Below are 16474 nucleotides of genomic sequence, written 5' to 3'. Positions count from 1 at the left end.
AATTGCAACAAGAAATTTCCAAGAAAATTTACGTTTAGATAAAAGAAACCGTACGGTTTATTTCGCATATAGGTGTTGCTGATCTACCCCAAATGGGCCACCTCTGGCTAAAAATAGAGTAGGCATCATTTAGGTTACATGTTACGAAGTACAAGGTAGTATAGAGTAGTATTGCTTCTCTTCCGTCATTGAGGTTCGATATTTCATCCCATGCTATTGAAATTCGTCAATGCGGTCGGATGCCGCCATATCGCTTACGACAGACATAAACACGGAGGTGGACAATTGTGTAAGGTAACGCCAAACATTACCAGCATTCATAGTAACCTTGGCGTCGTTCCGTCATAAGCGTACAGTATAGCGGGGCTGGAGAGCACCAATAACGATCGGCCCACTCTGTCCAACAGTGTTAAACCCAAAGGATCCAATATGGCTAAATAGCCTGTGTGAGGTGAGGATTAGTCGACTGTACGTGCGTCGTATATCAAATATAGAAAAATAAATATGGAAACGTGTGCTTGTGTCGCTAGTAAAGGCGTCAGCGGGAACGACGGCTGTCCCGCAATTGAAATAAAGCCATATTTTAGATTAGCCTGTATGGCATATCCGCTGCCGTGTACGTATATTTTTTATTACTATATGCGAGTAACATATTCGACGGCGTAATATGTACACAATATATAGCAGAAATAAAGTTAAGGACGTAATTGTCGGCATAAATTTACTTTCTAGCGAAGCAACGGTTCGAATGAAACACATTGAAAAGTTTCATTTCCGTATTACAACATCCAGCATCACACGCTATATCATGCTAAAACCTATCAGATGTAGCTGGCTTTAGCACGTGCATAGTAACGCAGAGGAACGCTGATTTCAGTTTTTACGTTACGATTACGTATCATACGTAACTAACATGTCAACCATTGCTGCGTCTCCTTTTTCTTCTCTTAACTATTACCAGAACTATGCTTATCAGATAGATATTTAACAGCAAGTAGACCATAATGGTATGTGCAAGCATTGAGATGACGAGAGAACAGACGCTAAATAACAAATGGGTACTACGTTAATAATGATTCACAAGACAACGTTATAATCTATTGTATTATGTTGCACGTTCGGCGGGGCAAAGCTAGACAATAGGTGAGGCGATGATAAACAAAATCAGAAGAGCGAGATATGATGAGGTTGTGTACTGATTTTGTTGCCATTTCTGGCAGCTCATTTTATGCTGAAGAACAGAATGAGTAGAGGAAGGGGCAAATGACGAGGTAGAACTATACCAGAAAAAAAAAATACTAACATGTGTGGAAGTACAACATTTTCAGCGTATTATACTGCTGCTCGTTACTGTGCTGCGTATCCGAACGACAGATAGCCTAAACGTAGAAGACGATTCTATTGTGTGTTAGTGAACGTATTAATTGTGTTGTGGTCGACGAAGTATTGCCAAGATGCCAGTCAGTGTCTGTCGGCAGAAGTCAATAGTCGGTAAGGTAAACTGGACGCAGAAGTCGAATGAAAACACGGACGAAATTGCATTTTCCAAATATACTATATAGCCTTTTGTCGCATATCTCATGCCTCTTCTCCTGAATTCGGCTAGACTATTTATGTTATCACACTTCTTCAAAATTCTGAAGTGCTGAATCTCTACGACGCTTATATTGTGACTGGAGTCAGACTGTTCTATTGTAACGAAAATTCTGAAAGAGAGAAGTTTATTGCATAGAGATTACCATGAGTATCATTCAATTATTCAATTTAATGTCTAAATCCTACCGGTATCCCTAATGTCTAAACCTACCGGCAAGCCTAACTGATCAAGATGATCCCGCTCGATTACGATGGGTCGCGTTCAAGATTAATCATTGTCGAAACCTGTCACAATACGGCATTACTACATAACTGTCGAATCGAGCAAATCGCTACATCCGTAGTAAAAAGTACAATTTAAGCATGGTCATCTATTGTTTCTTGGTCATTTACTATGAGAGAATTCTCCTGCCAACGCCAAAGGGCCGTCGGCGACACTGAAGTACAATGGTCATCTACGATAGGCATGTCATCAAGTTCGTAATGAAACATTTTCTGGCACATCATTTATTGCGCGACTACCGCTCCCAGTAGCACGACAGCGCTAGCGTCCATTTCTTAGTAAATCAATTCACTGAGAAACACCGCAATTTGGCGTCACGAAAAAGAGGAAGTTTGACGACGATTGCGTATATACGATACTATTATAGTATATGGGTTTTCGCAGAAAGTGTTTCCACTCAGAATGCTGTAACAAACACTAGCACAGCCTGTTACGAGGACAAACAGCTTGTTTGTACTTGCTGATGATTTTTGAGTTGATGACTCTATCAATGACAATAGAAGGACAAGGTCGAGGCACAATTTTTTGGTGGTGATGGTGTAAAAATCCTGCGCGCATTCTCCTAATCCGTGACAGAAATAAATCGCGAACGAGCATCGCGGTGTGCATTGAATTTGCACACAGGTACAAACGATTACTATTAGAAAGTCTCAAATGACACTTCTCTAATTATTTTTTAAAAAAGGCTGCAGGGGCAGTCGGATTGTGTTCTACTGTCTGTATCTATCTGAGCGCGCTGTAAACGCAGCTAATTGGTACATGAAGTAAAGAACGCACCACCTATTTCTTCAAAATACGGCGTCATTCTTCATTGATTTTATGAAAGAATCGCGGATACCTATTATGTTTGAAATGCAGTGCATTTTTCCTTAGAGAACTATAACTGGCAGCAACTTTGAAAGTGTCCTTCATTCTTATTCGTAGCTGCGTTTCTTATTACTATTACTCGTAGGTTTTTTCAAAAATCCCTTGTTAAGGTAAGCGAAGAAGTAGCGTCAAAATGAGCTTAATACAGTGGATCCAATTCGAAAAGTTCTTACTTTTGTAGTGGCTCACATATAAAAGAACTCTAAATGATCTCTTCTCTAGTTTTGCCGAAAGACGTATGTTATAGCCAAAGGCAATTCTCAGTCTCACCACAATTTATACAAAATCTCCCAATAAACATTGCTTCTAATAATCTCACTTTCCCAAAAGACGTGAGTCGCCATGGCGTCCCCTTGATTCGTCCGTGTTACTCAGGACATCATCGTAAGGACAATACTTGCTTCCGGACACAACGGAATTCTTGTATCAACGGCAAAGATGTGGTCGGACCATATATGAATAATATGACCGGATTATAATTTATGTAAAGAATTGCTTTAAAGGACAGAAAACTGAGAGATGTCTGTTCTTGAGTCGTGCCTAGAACCAATCACTTCTAGCTTTGTCATAAAGGTTAATAATAGAGTTGTATTGAAACACGAAATACGTAAACAGTAAATAAATAACCAAGTCAACTCAATTCAAAATAACGCTATGCTTTCTCTAGAAAAGACAATCTCACTTTGGAGCCTTAATCGTCCTGGCTAGACACAATGTTTCCTCAATCGTTTTCTAGTATTCTTATAAATTGTTTATGGTTTTTTTTCCTCTTTTAGATCAGCCTTGGGGCCGCGCGAATAAACGCTATGTTCAAAATACTAGCCTTGTCAGTATCATATCGTATTTAAACAGTCGTTACCCTTTGCTGGCTGTGTTAGGGGCTAAGCACCTTAGACCAGAATCTAGAAGTCGGCACGGGGACAATTTATAATTTAGTTTAGCACAAACAAGGCTACGCTAAAATCGAAAACGGCTGGCAATTAGCTCGCTTATAGAGGTGTCTATGTACACACATATATATATATATATGTAAGTGTAGAGCTAAGTCTGGTAAATGGGACAATCATAATCATACATGCATAACATTAAAGTAAAAACATTTTCAACTGATAGCATGCGCTATGTAATTAATAACATTTTTTCATTCTCGAGCAGTCGTTCGATCAATTTCACCCAGTGCCATAACGCAAGCGATTCAATACATTCTCATCCCATCTCGTACTTGTCAGTCAAAGGCCGAGCTTGTTTACAGTATGCGTCTATTATACATAGTTGTAAAGAAACACTAAAAAAAACTAGACACTCGCCTCTCTGAAGTTTACGAATTATCTATTGTGATAAGTTGTATGTCGACGTATATGGAACGTTCGTAAGTGGTGCGAAAGCTTTTAAAAAATGCGAGAACTTAAAAGTGTTTCGTTCGCATCTTCAATGAAACAGAATGTACCAGCTGACTTGGGATCGTACAGCATAAAGGGGCGGTTCCGTAAACGCGAAATAACATAATCGGACTTTTTAGCGTTCCTCTCCTAAGTATTAAATGTAGCACTTCATGAAGAAAGCTGATAAAACACGTTATTGCATCCATCTGGTTGGGTCTTCTCAGCCAGTGCATCAATTAGCATGGCAAATAATAGGTAATACTAGTCAGTCCGTTGTCGCAATGATTATAGCTTAAGTGCGCTTTCGGTCTTCGTAGCATGACTCCGCTGTAACCTGTATCTCTCAGACTTATATGAGAACCGTTCGCTCCTTCCTTTCCCGCGAAGGACTAGACGCCTGTCTGTATTTAAGAAGCTGCACGTTTCGCCATGACATTAGAAAAGGATGACGATGTGCACCGGAGTACGCGGGGCACTGGCTCCGGTAGGAGGGGCAGCAAATAATCTGAGCTGACCTATAGATCTGATAGTAAGCGCTCGCACTGTCATTTACAAATTCCATTAATATTACTGTGTTGGCCTTACTTCAACAGCAGCTTTCTTGCCCATCGCTTCCGCCCGCTGATAAGAGTACTCAAGTACCGAAGTATTCCGCTGAGAAGCTTTTTGCAATCGCTACATTGGCTGATAGTGAAAGCCAGTTACTCATCTCCAAGATATTATGTACTGTGGCAAAATTGGCCGAGTTGGTTCGTACAATATAGTTCTGACAAACATTGCCGTTCGAATCTAATCGGGTAGACGCGGAGAGTTTGGTCCGCGCAGGTATCGTTCGTTTTCTAAGTTTCGTTGCAGACGTTCAAAAGGTAAAAACCCATGTTTGTTCTTCGCGTGCTGCCCCAGGGCGACAGGGTGGTTTCCGGACTTCTAAAAACAGTCGTATCTGTTTTATAATTGCCTCGTTACTGTAAAAAAGACTCAAAATTATGAAAAGATTGAATAAAAGCAGCATCTCATGATATTATTTAGGATGCCTGCAAGATTAGCATATTCCTGAAACTGCACCGCCCTTCGGGACTGAAATCGAAAGAACTCGCATCTTTCTGAAGCTCGAGCTATATTCTACACGGGACATAAATGCATCAGATGACTGGAAAATCCAAACGAGACAGCTCTGCCTATTAGTCTTAGTTTGCATTGTGAAAGCATTGTATAAAAACATAGGATTACCATTTATGCATCTTAAATAATGAGAATTTTAGGGTCTTAAAAGGTACAGGAAACAGTGTGCGTATTTGGTAAATTTCGTTAGGAAGTACTGATTAAGTTCATGGCTAAATAATTTACTAGTCTAAGATGTCACTACTCATATTCATAGATAGATTATATTCTTCAGAATAGAAAACTAAAAATTAGCAATTAGAATCATCTTCTACTATTCACTAATTATACACATTAGTCTTTTGAGTGTTTTTGGTCGTCGACAAGATTCTTTCACACCTTGACCATACTTTATTATTCTTTACATGGCAGAAGTGTGTACTCGTCGGATACGGTAACATATCACATGCCTACACTATCCAACTTAGTTGAGCACAGCTTTGTACCGCTTGGTGTATTGGTCACCTTCATCGGCCTTTTTATTTTGCTAGCCTTATTCATAGTGCTTACACATCTGGAAGTATTATTGTATTTGCTCTGTGGGCAAACAGCGTTCCCAAATTTATCTCAAACGTAACCAAGGCGCTATCTATAGCCGCTCCTAAATCTCATAATAATCGTTTCTACACGTTTCTCGTTCGTCACTTCTCATGAAGTACGGTCTTTAAATGCCGTTGCAACTTACCCTGCACCAAGCGGCGGCCGGTTGCTTTGAGTCGTTTGCGTGCACACTTGCTCCTGTAGTCGTCCCATCTGACATACCGGCCATGTTTCAGCGTCTTCCCCAGACCCTTGCTCACGAGCTGTCGTAATCTCTTCGGTCGTCGTCATGTCTTATTTTTACTTTGTAATGACTCGAAAAAACGTTGATGGTAACACTGACGTCCGCAGCGACGACATTGCTTTTTTTTCTTATCGTTTTTGTGCTTTTCGTGTTGCCCTCCTACAGCTTCTTATAGTGTCTGTATCTTGAGATCGGACTCCGCTAGTGGCGCTTAACGCCGGTGAACAAGAGGGAGCAGAAGAGACATCTGGAGGTGGGTTCCTGCCTTTTCGAAATTGGCCCTAGAAGGAGTTGGAGCAGGCCCAAAATGCAATTCGACTAGTGCGAAAATCCTTTAGCCTCTAGCAGCTATAGATAGTACATGATAACTGCTACAGAAAGACATAGCTACAAAGGCCCTGATATTAGTTGGTATAAACACAAGTTTTGTAGAGGCGTTGGTTTAGCACCTGTGCCTCCAGCTTCGGAGCCATTGCCACTAAAGAATATTGACAAAGGCAGCAACGACCGGACGGTCATTTCATTCGCACACACACTCTCAACATTGCCGTAAAGCTGCTTTCTAAGTGTCGGGTATACGTGCACGTGCAGACGAAAAGGTAAGGTGCATTTAAGCCTTTTAACTTTTAAAATAGCCAAACTTAATGCTGCCAATCCGGTAAAAGGTGCCGGTTGAGAGGGCTAAGGCGACAACGGCGACAAGGACAGGAACCCTGACGATAGCTGTACTCAGGTTCCGGTGCATAAAAGCTTTTACATCCGCTTATTCCCACCTCCTCAATTGAGTTGGTTCGGGGTGAGCTTATATGGCTAGCAAAGTACTAGCGGGCTAGCAGGCGAAACTGCACATGCCTGCAGCAGCCGAAGTTTCTCAAAATCTCCGTTGACTTTTAGGCCTTCCGTTTTTTGCACAACCTTAAAACGAAAAGACGCTTCTTGCTTTTCAACTTCAGTGCGACAGCGAGGACCGTAAGCGACAGCAAGGTCGGAAGCGGGGCCAGCGCTTAGAGGCGTCAGATCCAGGCGTACGGCAGTGACGGTACCAGCGTTCTAGCCACTGTCACTATCGCATCTGTGTGTCCGTGCGTCGTCCGGATGCGACAGCGCAGAACAGGAAGTCGCTAAGCTTCGCACCACATACCGCTCATTCATACTTCTTCATGCGACGTCTGCAGGGCCATTTCTAGCAGCAGATTCTCGACGAACCTTGCCGTCGGGGGGGGGGGGGGTGCAGAAATCCAGAGAGTGTGGGTAAGAGAACCCACGAAAGCGCGTAAAGTCATCCGGGGATTTCCGAGTTCGCCACTATTTCCTCTTATTTGCACTGCTGCCCCTGCTACTAGACTGCTGTTATTTCGATCCTCCGCTGCTACTCTAACGCAAACGACTAGAGGAGTTTCTTTCCTCAGCTTCGTCTCGTTTTCCCTGCTCACGTCCGATTCGAACCGTTCCGCCATCCTGTCAGCCAGCCCAGCTCCGGTCCGTTTGTCTAGAAGTGGACGAATTCCTTTGGCCAGGGGGGAAGAGAGGGGCGTAGGGTAATGATGGTATAGATAGTGTTAGCCTCTCGCAGAAGCGTTACCGAGGGCATTCATTCAAGGGATTGAAGATATTGCTTGCAGAGTACTTCTTTTGCGAATAGATACGACACCGCATATTTATTCAGCAAGCACCAGGTATGGCTGGCGTTGCGACTGGAGTCGAGCGACGACCGGCCAGCCGGCGGGCGGGCATAGCCAGTGTTGCTGGTACACCCGGTTCAGCATGGCTCTTTCCGGTTCCTCCTCTTCCTGCTGCTGTTACTTCTCCCTCCAATAACGATAGAAACCCGCTCGTCTTCTTTTCGCCTTCAAGCGTGGGAATTCGAGCGTATCCATGTGCACGACAGGTCGTCTTGCGCCCCAGCAAGACCCGTCAACGACTAGCGGGTCTTCAACGGTTCCCGATCCTCGCGTACCCTGCTGTTTCTTGTCGCTTGGCAAAAAAAGCCGGAAGACGACCAAGAAAATAGGCCAAGGAGCCATCTCTGCAGCAGCCTCCCAAAGGATATCTGCGGAGAAAAATATCAGGAAGTGCGGGATTCACTAGGCCTCGTTCGACCCGGTGAGAAAAAAGACATCTGCATGATCCGTTGCGGCTACCACCGCCGCTTCCACAACCGGTGCCACTGTCTCTATCAAGGGAAGAGCAAGCCAAGCGGAACTAAGAAGTGTGTGGATTTAGCCGTTTCTGCGGACACTTCTTGGTTTTCCCGCTGTGATGATGGTGGCCGATGGCTGTAAAGCCGAATGCCAACCATCAGACCCCTTTCGATGCTAAACTGGAGGACCGCTCTAGCTTGATATTAGCAATAAAGTAACAGCGGCAGAAGCAGCAGTAGCAGCCATACTGCGAAGAAGCTGGCGATGCCCTGACTGCAAACGACAAATGCACAACGTTTTTTCGAAGCGTACGAATGGTTATCAATCTTGACGTTTGTCCTTATATTCATCGTTCGTTGTTTAGCTCAGCAAAACTCCGTAATAGTAAAAATGTAGGCGCTGGCGACGAGGTCATACACGACTTGGTTATCGAGAGGCGACGTTGTATTAAAGTGACCATATGAGCTCAATACGCGCTAGCCGGGTATCGCGACCAGAGTGATGTCACAACGCAAAAATATAATAATCACAGCGGTCTTTCTGTATTACGCATGCAAGGCAAGTGTAGCTTTGTTCCGCATAATATCGTAGTTAAAGAACGATGAAAACTGGCTATTCCTACGAGTGAAGTACACGATACAGATTTTATATAACAAATTGATGCTCATAGCATTTTGCCATTAGCGCTTCAATAAGTTTATTATAGGGACACGGTAAAGCTAATTATGTTGAGTTAAGTGACGCAGAAAGTTATTTGCGCAAGTTCAGCTAACGTTGTTCAAACGAAAAAAAAAAATGCTATTTAGAAAACACCCAATGTTTATTCATCCTTTTTATGTTTCCGCAGTAGAATTATCAGCAACATATGGCGGCTATTTTTAAGTTATGGCCATAATACTGTCCTATAGAAACACCGGAATACACCATATAGGTGCATTCACCATGGTAATATGAGTTCGTACCAGCTTCGATGTTATCGTTTCGTCTTGTTATTATAAACGATACGGCATTAACACTGGCTAAAAATTTAATCTCATCTCGTTCAGAACACCTCTAATGTTAGTTAAAACTAAATTTGGATATAGAAAACGCTTTCCTGGTGCATAGCACGCGGATAACGTGTTATTACTGTCACAAATGTTGCATGATCAATGGGTATCAGTTATTGAACACCGATTGACTTACCTGGTACATTTGGCACACGCGAAGAGCGTGGACGTGTGGGGGCGACGGAGGTCTCTGGCGCGTGACAAGTAGCGTATAACTGTTCAACGTGCGCGCCTTATCTCTTGTCGTCAGATGCAAAATCAGCATGGTCTCACCCGTACCACAAGTATAGTTTAACCTTCAGAGCAGTTAAGACAATACAGAAGAAATAGGCACACGGTTGGTTTGTTGTGAGGCAAACGTCAAGTTTCCTTTGCCCATACGTCGCAGCTTATACCCGTTTCATGTGTAAGCAGAAATAATTAATTAGTAAAAATATTATTAGCACGTTATCTGATCCACAGTTTTTCTCCGAGCTACGGATTTGAAGAAGGCACACCTTCCGAGAAGCGTCCGCTGTTCGCTAATTTCGAAAAAAGGTATCACGGGTTCAAATTCAAAATGCAAAACACAGCCGTTGATTGTGGATTCTATTATATGCTTCCATTATAATTGAGCCAATGTATTGAGGAGGAGAAGAGAAAAGCTGGTACATGAAAAAAGTAATCATACAGACTCGCAAGCTTTATAACAATACATTTTTTTAGTTCAGTGTTTGTAAAGTAACAATATTCCTGTATTATTATTTGAGTCAGGATTAATGAAAATACGAAAAATTCCGTCTACCGCCTGAGATTCTAATAGCAGAAAAAGCACTGATCTTCCCGATCTGTGCTAACGCTTCAATGCTGCCATAAATTAAGACGACGATAAAAATAAATACAAAAAAATATGCTTTAGGGCTAATTTCATGTTCAGGTCTTGACTAGGGCTGTATTGTCTGCTATTTACCTATTATAAAATATGCAGATAATCGTATTTTTCTGACAAGTCAGAGTCAGCCGTTGAACACGAAGCCTGCCAAACGGCATTATGGTTAAGTTAACTATTCTTTAGCGCCAATTCAACATAAGCTTCTGGAACCTTTCATTCGTATTGAATCAATCATTTCCATTTGCTTCGGCTTTAATTAAAATAAAAAAAAAAAAAAAACAACTATATATTTATAATATGTATTCATGTAACAATAGCGGCAGGAATAATGCAACCAAATAAAACGCAATCGAATCAACGTAACGAAGCCTAAACCAGGTTACAAGCACTCGATACCCGTATAGGGACCATAGTTTGCACTTCGAGAGTTTACACACGACGGCTCTGTCATGAAGAAGTACTTCATCTGCCTCAGCTCCTGCGCAAACAGACAATCAAATGGAGAATGGGACTCAGGCGGAGAAGAGGCCGCTTCTTTTTGAGTGGCGTAAAGCCTAGCTAGTGCCTCGTCATCCTAGTAGTAGCCTTAGGACATCGTCGTACATATGCAGCGCGATGCCTTTATTAATTACATGATATTTGTTTTGATAGCAAAAGTTTACGTCGCAAAAAGATGTATATGCATGTTATTATTTTATTTATATAGATTAGTTTATTACGCCTGTTGTCCAAATCCTTCTACTTATAGGCTGTGTTATTAGTGAATCAGTAAGAGCCCCATCTGTACAACAATTTTGGCCTCCGCCGAGGCTTCATTACCAACATCTTGATTCTTCCTCTCTGCTCTCAACTAACCTTACAGCAAACTTACCAAGCTATGTCCGGTATGCTTGGACTTGGGATTAAATTACGCCGGGATAAGAACATACCGTTACTGCAGCAGCAGCAGCGGCATCGCCTCACTCACAATTTTATTGGCATTCATCGTGGAAGTTGTAGGAAGTCAGTTGGGTGAAGTGCCAATCTATATAGAAACAGTTCGTAATAAAACGATACTATAATTATGCACAGGGTGGATAAAGGTCACTGTATAGCTTTTAAAAAACAGCTTTCACTTTGAAAAAAGAACATACATTAACGAGTCGATTTAACTGTGTAACGTAACGGGAACACTTGTATGTTACAATTGTCTAGCGTAGTTTAATATGATAATTTTTATATCTCCAATAGCTACCTAAATGAATGTGAAGAAACTAGGTAATTTTTTTTCTTTGACAGACCCTCTAGGAACTTCTGACCGATAATACGTAGGAGAATATGCCGCTTCCTCTTTCTCTAAATTCTAATATTACGGAACTTTTAGGATTTTCGAGATGCGTTCTGGTCAGATATGTCTCATAGTTCGCCTCGTTCATTGTCTAAATTTCTCTTAAGATTATCTCTCGGATTTTATAAGACTTTTGTTAAGTGGTAACCAGGTTATTTTTCTAAAAATATTCTCAACGGTTAACTAATGCAGCTCGCCTTATAAAAGTGATTACGTTGTACTATATTACATCATCATCATCCTCCTGCGGGCTATGCAGACCGAGGAGGCAGCTGGCTATATGGACCACCTGTAAATTCTGTCGATGCTATTTTTACAGAAAATTATATAACTAAACAATCTAAGAGACTAAATGAGATTAGCAGATATGCGTATAAAGTTCAGCTAAGATTTTCAGTTTCCGCACTCGTCATATTACATCTTGTTGTGTCAATATCGTGTCTCAAATTTGCTTGTAAAAGAAATTCTAACAAGCTTATAAGTAAAGCCAATTCTTTGGATACATATCAAAATATTGTCGACATATGTACCATATATCGAATAATAATCATGATTATGGGCCAGAATTTACCATGATCAATTATTCATGATATAATCATGCAGGCCTCATACGGTCAACTTTGCAAAATTGTGCGCACACGTTACTGCTGCTCCTGATTCCTCCGACGTTCGTCGACGGGTTTGTCCTTGGACCATTCAGTGCTCGTTTCACACTGCGTAACAGAACTCCATTGGCCTATAATAATAAACGAGTCATAACCTTTGACCTGCCTTATTCGACACTGAATGGTTGACTATAAAGCATCGTTCCTTGCAGCCACGCTAACAATCCTTTCTAGGAAGACAGCATATTCTTGCTATTTTGTCAAATTATTGACTTGCTAGCACGAAAGCGTTAGCTCTACCTCTAACACATTTTGTGGGGGGTACACAGGCCAGTAACCTTGATGTCTTCAATTTATATCTTTTGATTGATTTTTTTTTTCTAAAAATCAATGAGTTGTAGTGAGCCATTGAGCCCAGATAATATAGTCATTTTTAAAGAAACATATATATGTGTCTTTAAGTAATGATTTCGTGCAAGGAAGAGTTAGTTATTCGATAAAGCCAGAGTCAAAATTTTTTTTAAATATGCTTATGAAACACATTTAGAGGAGACAACGTTCTACCGTCTTACTTCTTTAGTTGGTGAGGTTGAAGATTATGACTCGTATTTTATATATCCGCATTAAGTTTCGCCGCGCAGCGTAACGCTAGGTTTCAAATAGTCCGAGTACTGAAACATACATAAGTTGCATTTCGCTAGAGAAGTGAGAAGACACTGCCCTCCTAAACGCACGTCACCGTATTGGTTATCCGTGATTCCGGAGGTAATAGTTATGCATAAATAACTGTAATCGATGATCGTAAGGATCTGCAGGCTGATGTATATGTTGGCACCATTGTTTTCACCGAACAATAGGTTATGTGAATCAAATCGTCAAAAGCATAATTGACCTTTGAAATGAAGCCTTTTGACATAATACAACGAGTCCAAGAGTATGATGTCTTAGTTTAACTCAACACATTCACTCGTATGTACACTTATTCCTGGCTTTTACTTTGAAGCCATTCAGTTCTTTCAATTCCTATTAGAAAAACTACCGTCAATCAATTGTACAAAATATCCGACCGCGCACATTTAAAAAATCGTGAAAAATAATAAAGTTTGAAATAAAAATTTACTGATTAGTTAAAAGACGGAGTATTAGACATAACCCTTCTCTCTATACAACGTCAAGCAGGGTCTCTAGTATTTGAAGTCAAAAGGGATCTCAGATTCAGAAACGTGGAGCGTATGCACAAGTATGAACATGTAGATGCAAATTAATCGCGCTCTGGGTATATACAGGCGACTTCTTACTTCTTCTTTTTTTGTGGATACGCTGACGTCTGAGAAATTCTATACTGAGCGACCCAATATTTACACGGTTAAAGGACGTTTTTTTGAATGTGAAAAGAAAGCGTATCTGCGTATATTACATGGTGTAATTGCAATAGTTGGTCTTACTGTATAGGAGATTTTAGTTCTATTGTTGATATGTAGTAGAGGTTAGTCGCGATTATTTCTTTCCCTGTCAGGCTCTTGTAATAGTTTAAGAGGTTTTTACGTGCAGAAAATTATGTTATGTCGCCAGTGGGGCCCTTTGCTCAGTTTGTCTCCGTTTCTCCTCTAAAGAATTCACTCAATTCGTGTCTACTCACCCGCTTCCATGACTCAAGTTTTGAAGGGCGTATGGAAGAAACTCGACCCAATCAACTGGTCCTGCACTGTCACGCCTCAGCTTTCAATACACCGCACAGTGGTGACCCTGTCACTTCTTCTTCTACGACGACTCAGCTACCCGGGCTCGCTTGTGGCAACAACATGGGTGAGTGACTAAACTTGTGAATGTGTACACAACGTGGAGGAATCGAGGGGGAAGCAAGCTATTGGGATGATCGGCATGTCCAGCTGTGCCGAGGGTCAACAGGGTGTGGTGGGCGTTAGAGGCCAACCGTGAGGTCAAGATGCCTCTCATCCAAAGACCCACTTCTCTTTACCGCTTTTCGTCACCCCATTGGCATCGTCATTCCCTTATTCCCAAAGATACATCGTAAGGTGTCGGGTACTAAACGCGCCACGAGATAAGCCTATTCCCTTGGTCCTTCCCAAGCGCTGGCTTGATGGCTGATGGGCCTGCCTGAGGACCCTTTCCACACGTCGTCGCTTGTGCCTAGGCCTGCGTCCAGTTTCGTTGGTGGGGGACTGAACGAACAAGTGAGCTTCACCGATGATTAACGGGGGAAGAAAACGGTGGGCTGTAAGGGGGCTAGAGCACCGAAAAGCTCGGATGGAAAGGACTGTTAACGAGCTGGCTGAACTGCTACCTTCCTTAATGGTTGTGTTTTCTACTGCGCTGTCCATTGGTACTTACTTGCTTGTCTGCCTTTTCCGTTAAATACGAACATTGGACAAACCAACAGACATACAGACAGACAGGCCGATGTAGACAGCTACGTAGGTAAGTGACAGTTTCGCGCACCGTTTCTGCGTAGGAGATTGCAGGAAAGAGCAACACTATTTGGATGATCTTGTGCACAAGCCAATCTCATTCAGATACACGGAGCGGATAGAACCAGCAGGTTAGAAGGCAAAGTAGCAGGTAGTAGCGATGGTTAGAGGGCGACCCCTTGGAGACCAGCCTCAGGCATAAGAGTTAGTGTGCGTCTACAATGCAGACTGTCGTTTGACTTGACCGTTTACACCGGAAACGGGATCGGGATAGTTGAGCTGGGTAGCGGCACAAGGTGAGGCAGGGCGCCGGAAGTGGCAACAAAGAAAAGCGGAAATGGGGATTATTTGCTCACCCATCGCCGCTTCAGGCCATCTCCTCTCGTTGTTCTTACCGGTGTCTGTCGGTGACAGTAAGGACAGGCTGTGGAGACGAGGTTTATAGAGCAAGGAGACGGATGGAGCGAACAGACAGAGCTCGCAGAATAGAGGTTGAACGGAGTGCTGGATTTTTAACTTCTGTTGACTGCTGACTCTGTATCCATGTGCCGATTATGGCCATCGTTACCACAGCAGACATCGATGTCACCACTCACTACGAACCTGCCTCGGCGCTGCTCAACTGACACGTTTTTCGTACTGTCACCTACCACGGTAGCAGAAGTACCGCTAGCAGTAAAAGCAAGAAGCAGTTACAGCAGCAGGGAGGAGGAATACTGGCTATCTGCCGTCGCAGCAGACGACAGAGCCGACCGTACGTGCTTTAAACGATTCCCTTGGGAGGATGTGAAGCAGGCTATATTAGTCACTCCCGATTCGTCCCCGTGACTCGTCGCTGTTTGCGTCCGGTGAAAGGGAGCAAGTTCGGGCAGGCGAAAATCGGGTAAGGATCTCACCCCCGTTTGCACCGTAGTACTACAGCTCGGAAAACCCAGTGATCCAAAAGCGCTTCCTTGCCCGCCTATCCTTACGGCCAATCCTCCTGTTCTACTCCTGCTACGAGCATGCTCTCTATAGAATAAAGACACAGGGACGTGAATACGGATCTCGAGGGTCGGATAAGAAGTCGGACATAAAGATCCTTCGTAGTTTTCTTGCTGGAGCTTTTCCCCGTACGCTAAATCGCCTACAAATAGAGATCCAGTGCATTTTCGCTCCTTGGTTCAAATCACGCTGCTCATTTTTACTGTCCTCAACCATTTCTCGCTTAACACTAGGTCGAATGTGCGCATTACTCTCTAGAAATCTTCCTATAGAACAGCTGATCTATTTTACAACGATACTCGCATATATAAGAAGCAACCTTGGCTTGTTTCTTGAGGTAGTGCATAGCTGAGCCCCATGTTCCTTTCATGTCTACGAATCTAACTGTATTGGCTTATGTCGATGTGTCTGCGTTGCCGTTTACCTGTGACAAGTGTCAGTTGATAGTACGACATAGTCTTACTTCAAGGATTGGATCTGACGGCCTTTACTAACACGAGTCTGGGCTTTGACTAAAGTTGGGCAGGACACCCCTGAAAAGCCTAATAGCCTTCGACGGTCGGAAGAACAGACCAACTAACATAGCTATCCATAGATAGACCCGGCTGACGACTAGCGAAAGCAGCAGCAATCGACCAGCATCTCTAAGCCACTCTTACTGCTGCTGTTATATCTTCAGCTGCTACATTGAGCTACCTGGTCTCCGTTATGCTTGCTGCCGAAAAGCAGACAGAAAACGCACACGGCACAAGGTAAGCGTCTGGTATCAGCACCCACGTTGTGAGCAGTAAAAGCAAGATGAATGCCCACCCTTCGTCTTCAGTGACCATTTCGATCTGACGATAGAGATTCAACTTTGGGATATCTTCCAATTCAGATTGGCTGACCGACAAACCACCCAAAGGAAAAAAGGTAATCAAAGGAGCCGCTAGGCTATAGGCTTGTGAAGGGCGTCCTGAATTCTCAACCCCCAACAATCAGCATGTAAGCTGCTC

At 42.8% G+C, this 16474-nt stretch overlaps 1 protein-coding gene and 1 long non-coding RNA gene across 5 annotated transcripts in view; one reads left to right on the top strand and one right to left on the bottom strand.

The window, feature by feature from the left end:
* LOC111266003 (uncharacterized) overlaps window positions 1-16474 on the bottom strand; it is a 141658-nt gene that overhangs the window by 17454 nt on the left and 107730 nt on the right. For all 4 annotated transcript variants that reach the window (XM_022843109.2, XM_022843110.2, XM_022843111.2 and 1 more), the window contains one exon: window positions 9400-9559. In XM_022843109.2, coding sequence (XP_022698844.1) covers window positions 9400-9559 — 160 coding nt within the window. The remainder of the gene's footprint in view (window positions 1-9399; window positions 9560-16474) is intronic.
* LOC111266007 (uncharacterized) overlaps window positions 10-16474 on the top strand; it is a 29242-nt gene continuing 12777 nt past the window's right edge. Inside the window, exon 1 of the long non-coding RNA XR_015313276.1 lies at window positions 10-1491. This is a non-coding gene — a long non-coding RNA (uncharacterized LOC111266007). The remainder of the gene's footprint in view (window positions 1492-16474) is intronic.

This window comes from Varroa jacobsoni, unplaced genomic scaffold, assembly GCF_002532875.2.
Source record: "Varroa jacobsoni isolate VJ856 unplaced genomic scaffold, vjacob_1.0 scaffold_1040, whole genome shotgun sequence".
NCBI classification, from domain to species: Eukaryota; Metazoa; Arthropoda; class Arachnida; order Mesostigmata; family Varroidae; genus Varroa; species Varroa jacobsoni.
The sequence above is the reverse complement of the archived record's forward strand: the minus strand, read 5'-3'. Positions and strand labels throughout refer to the sequence as shown.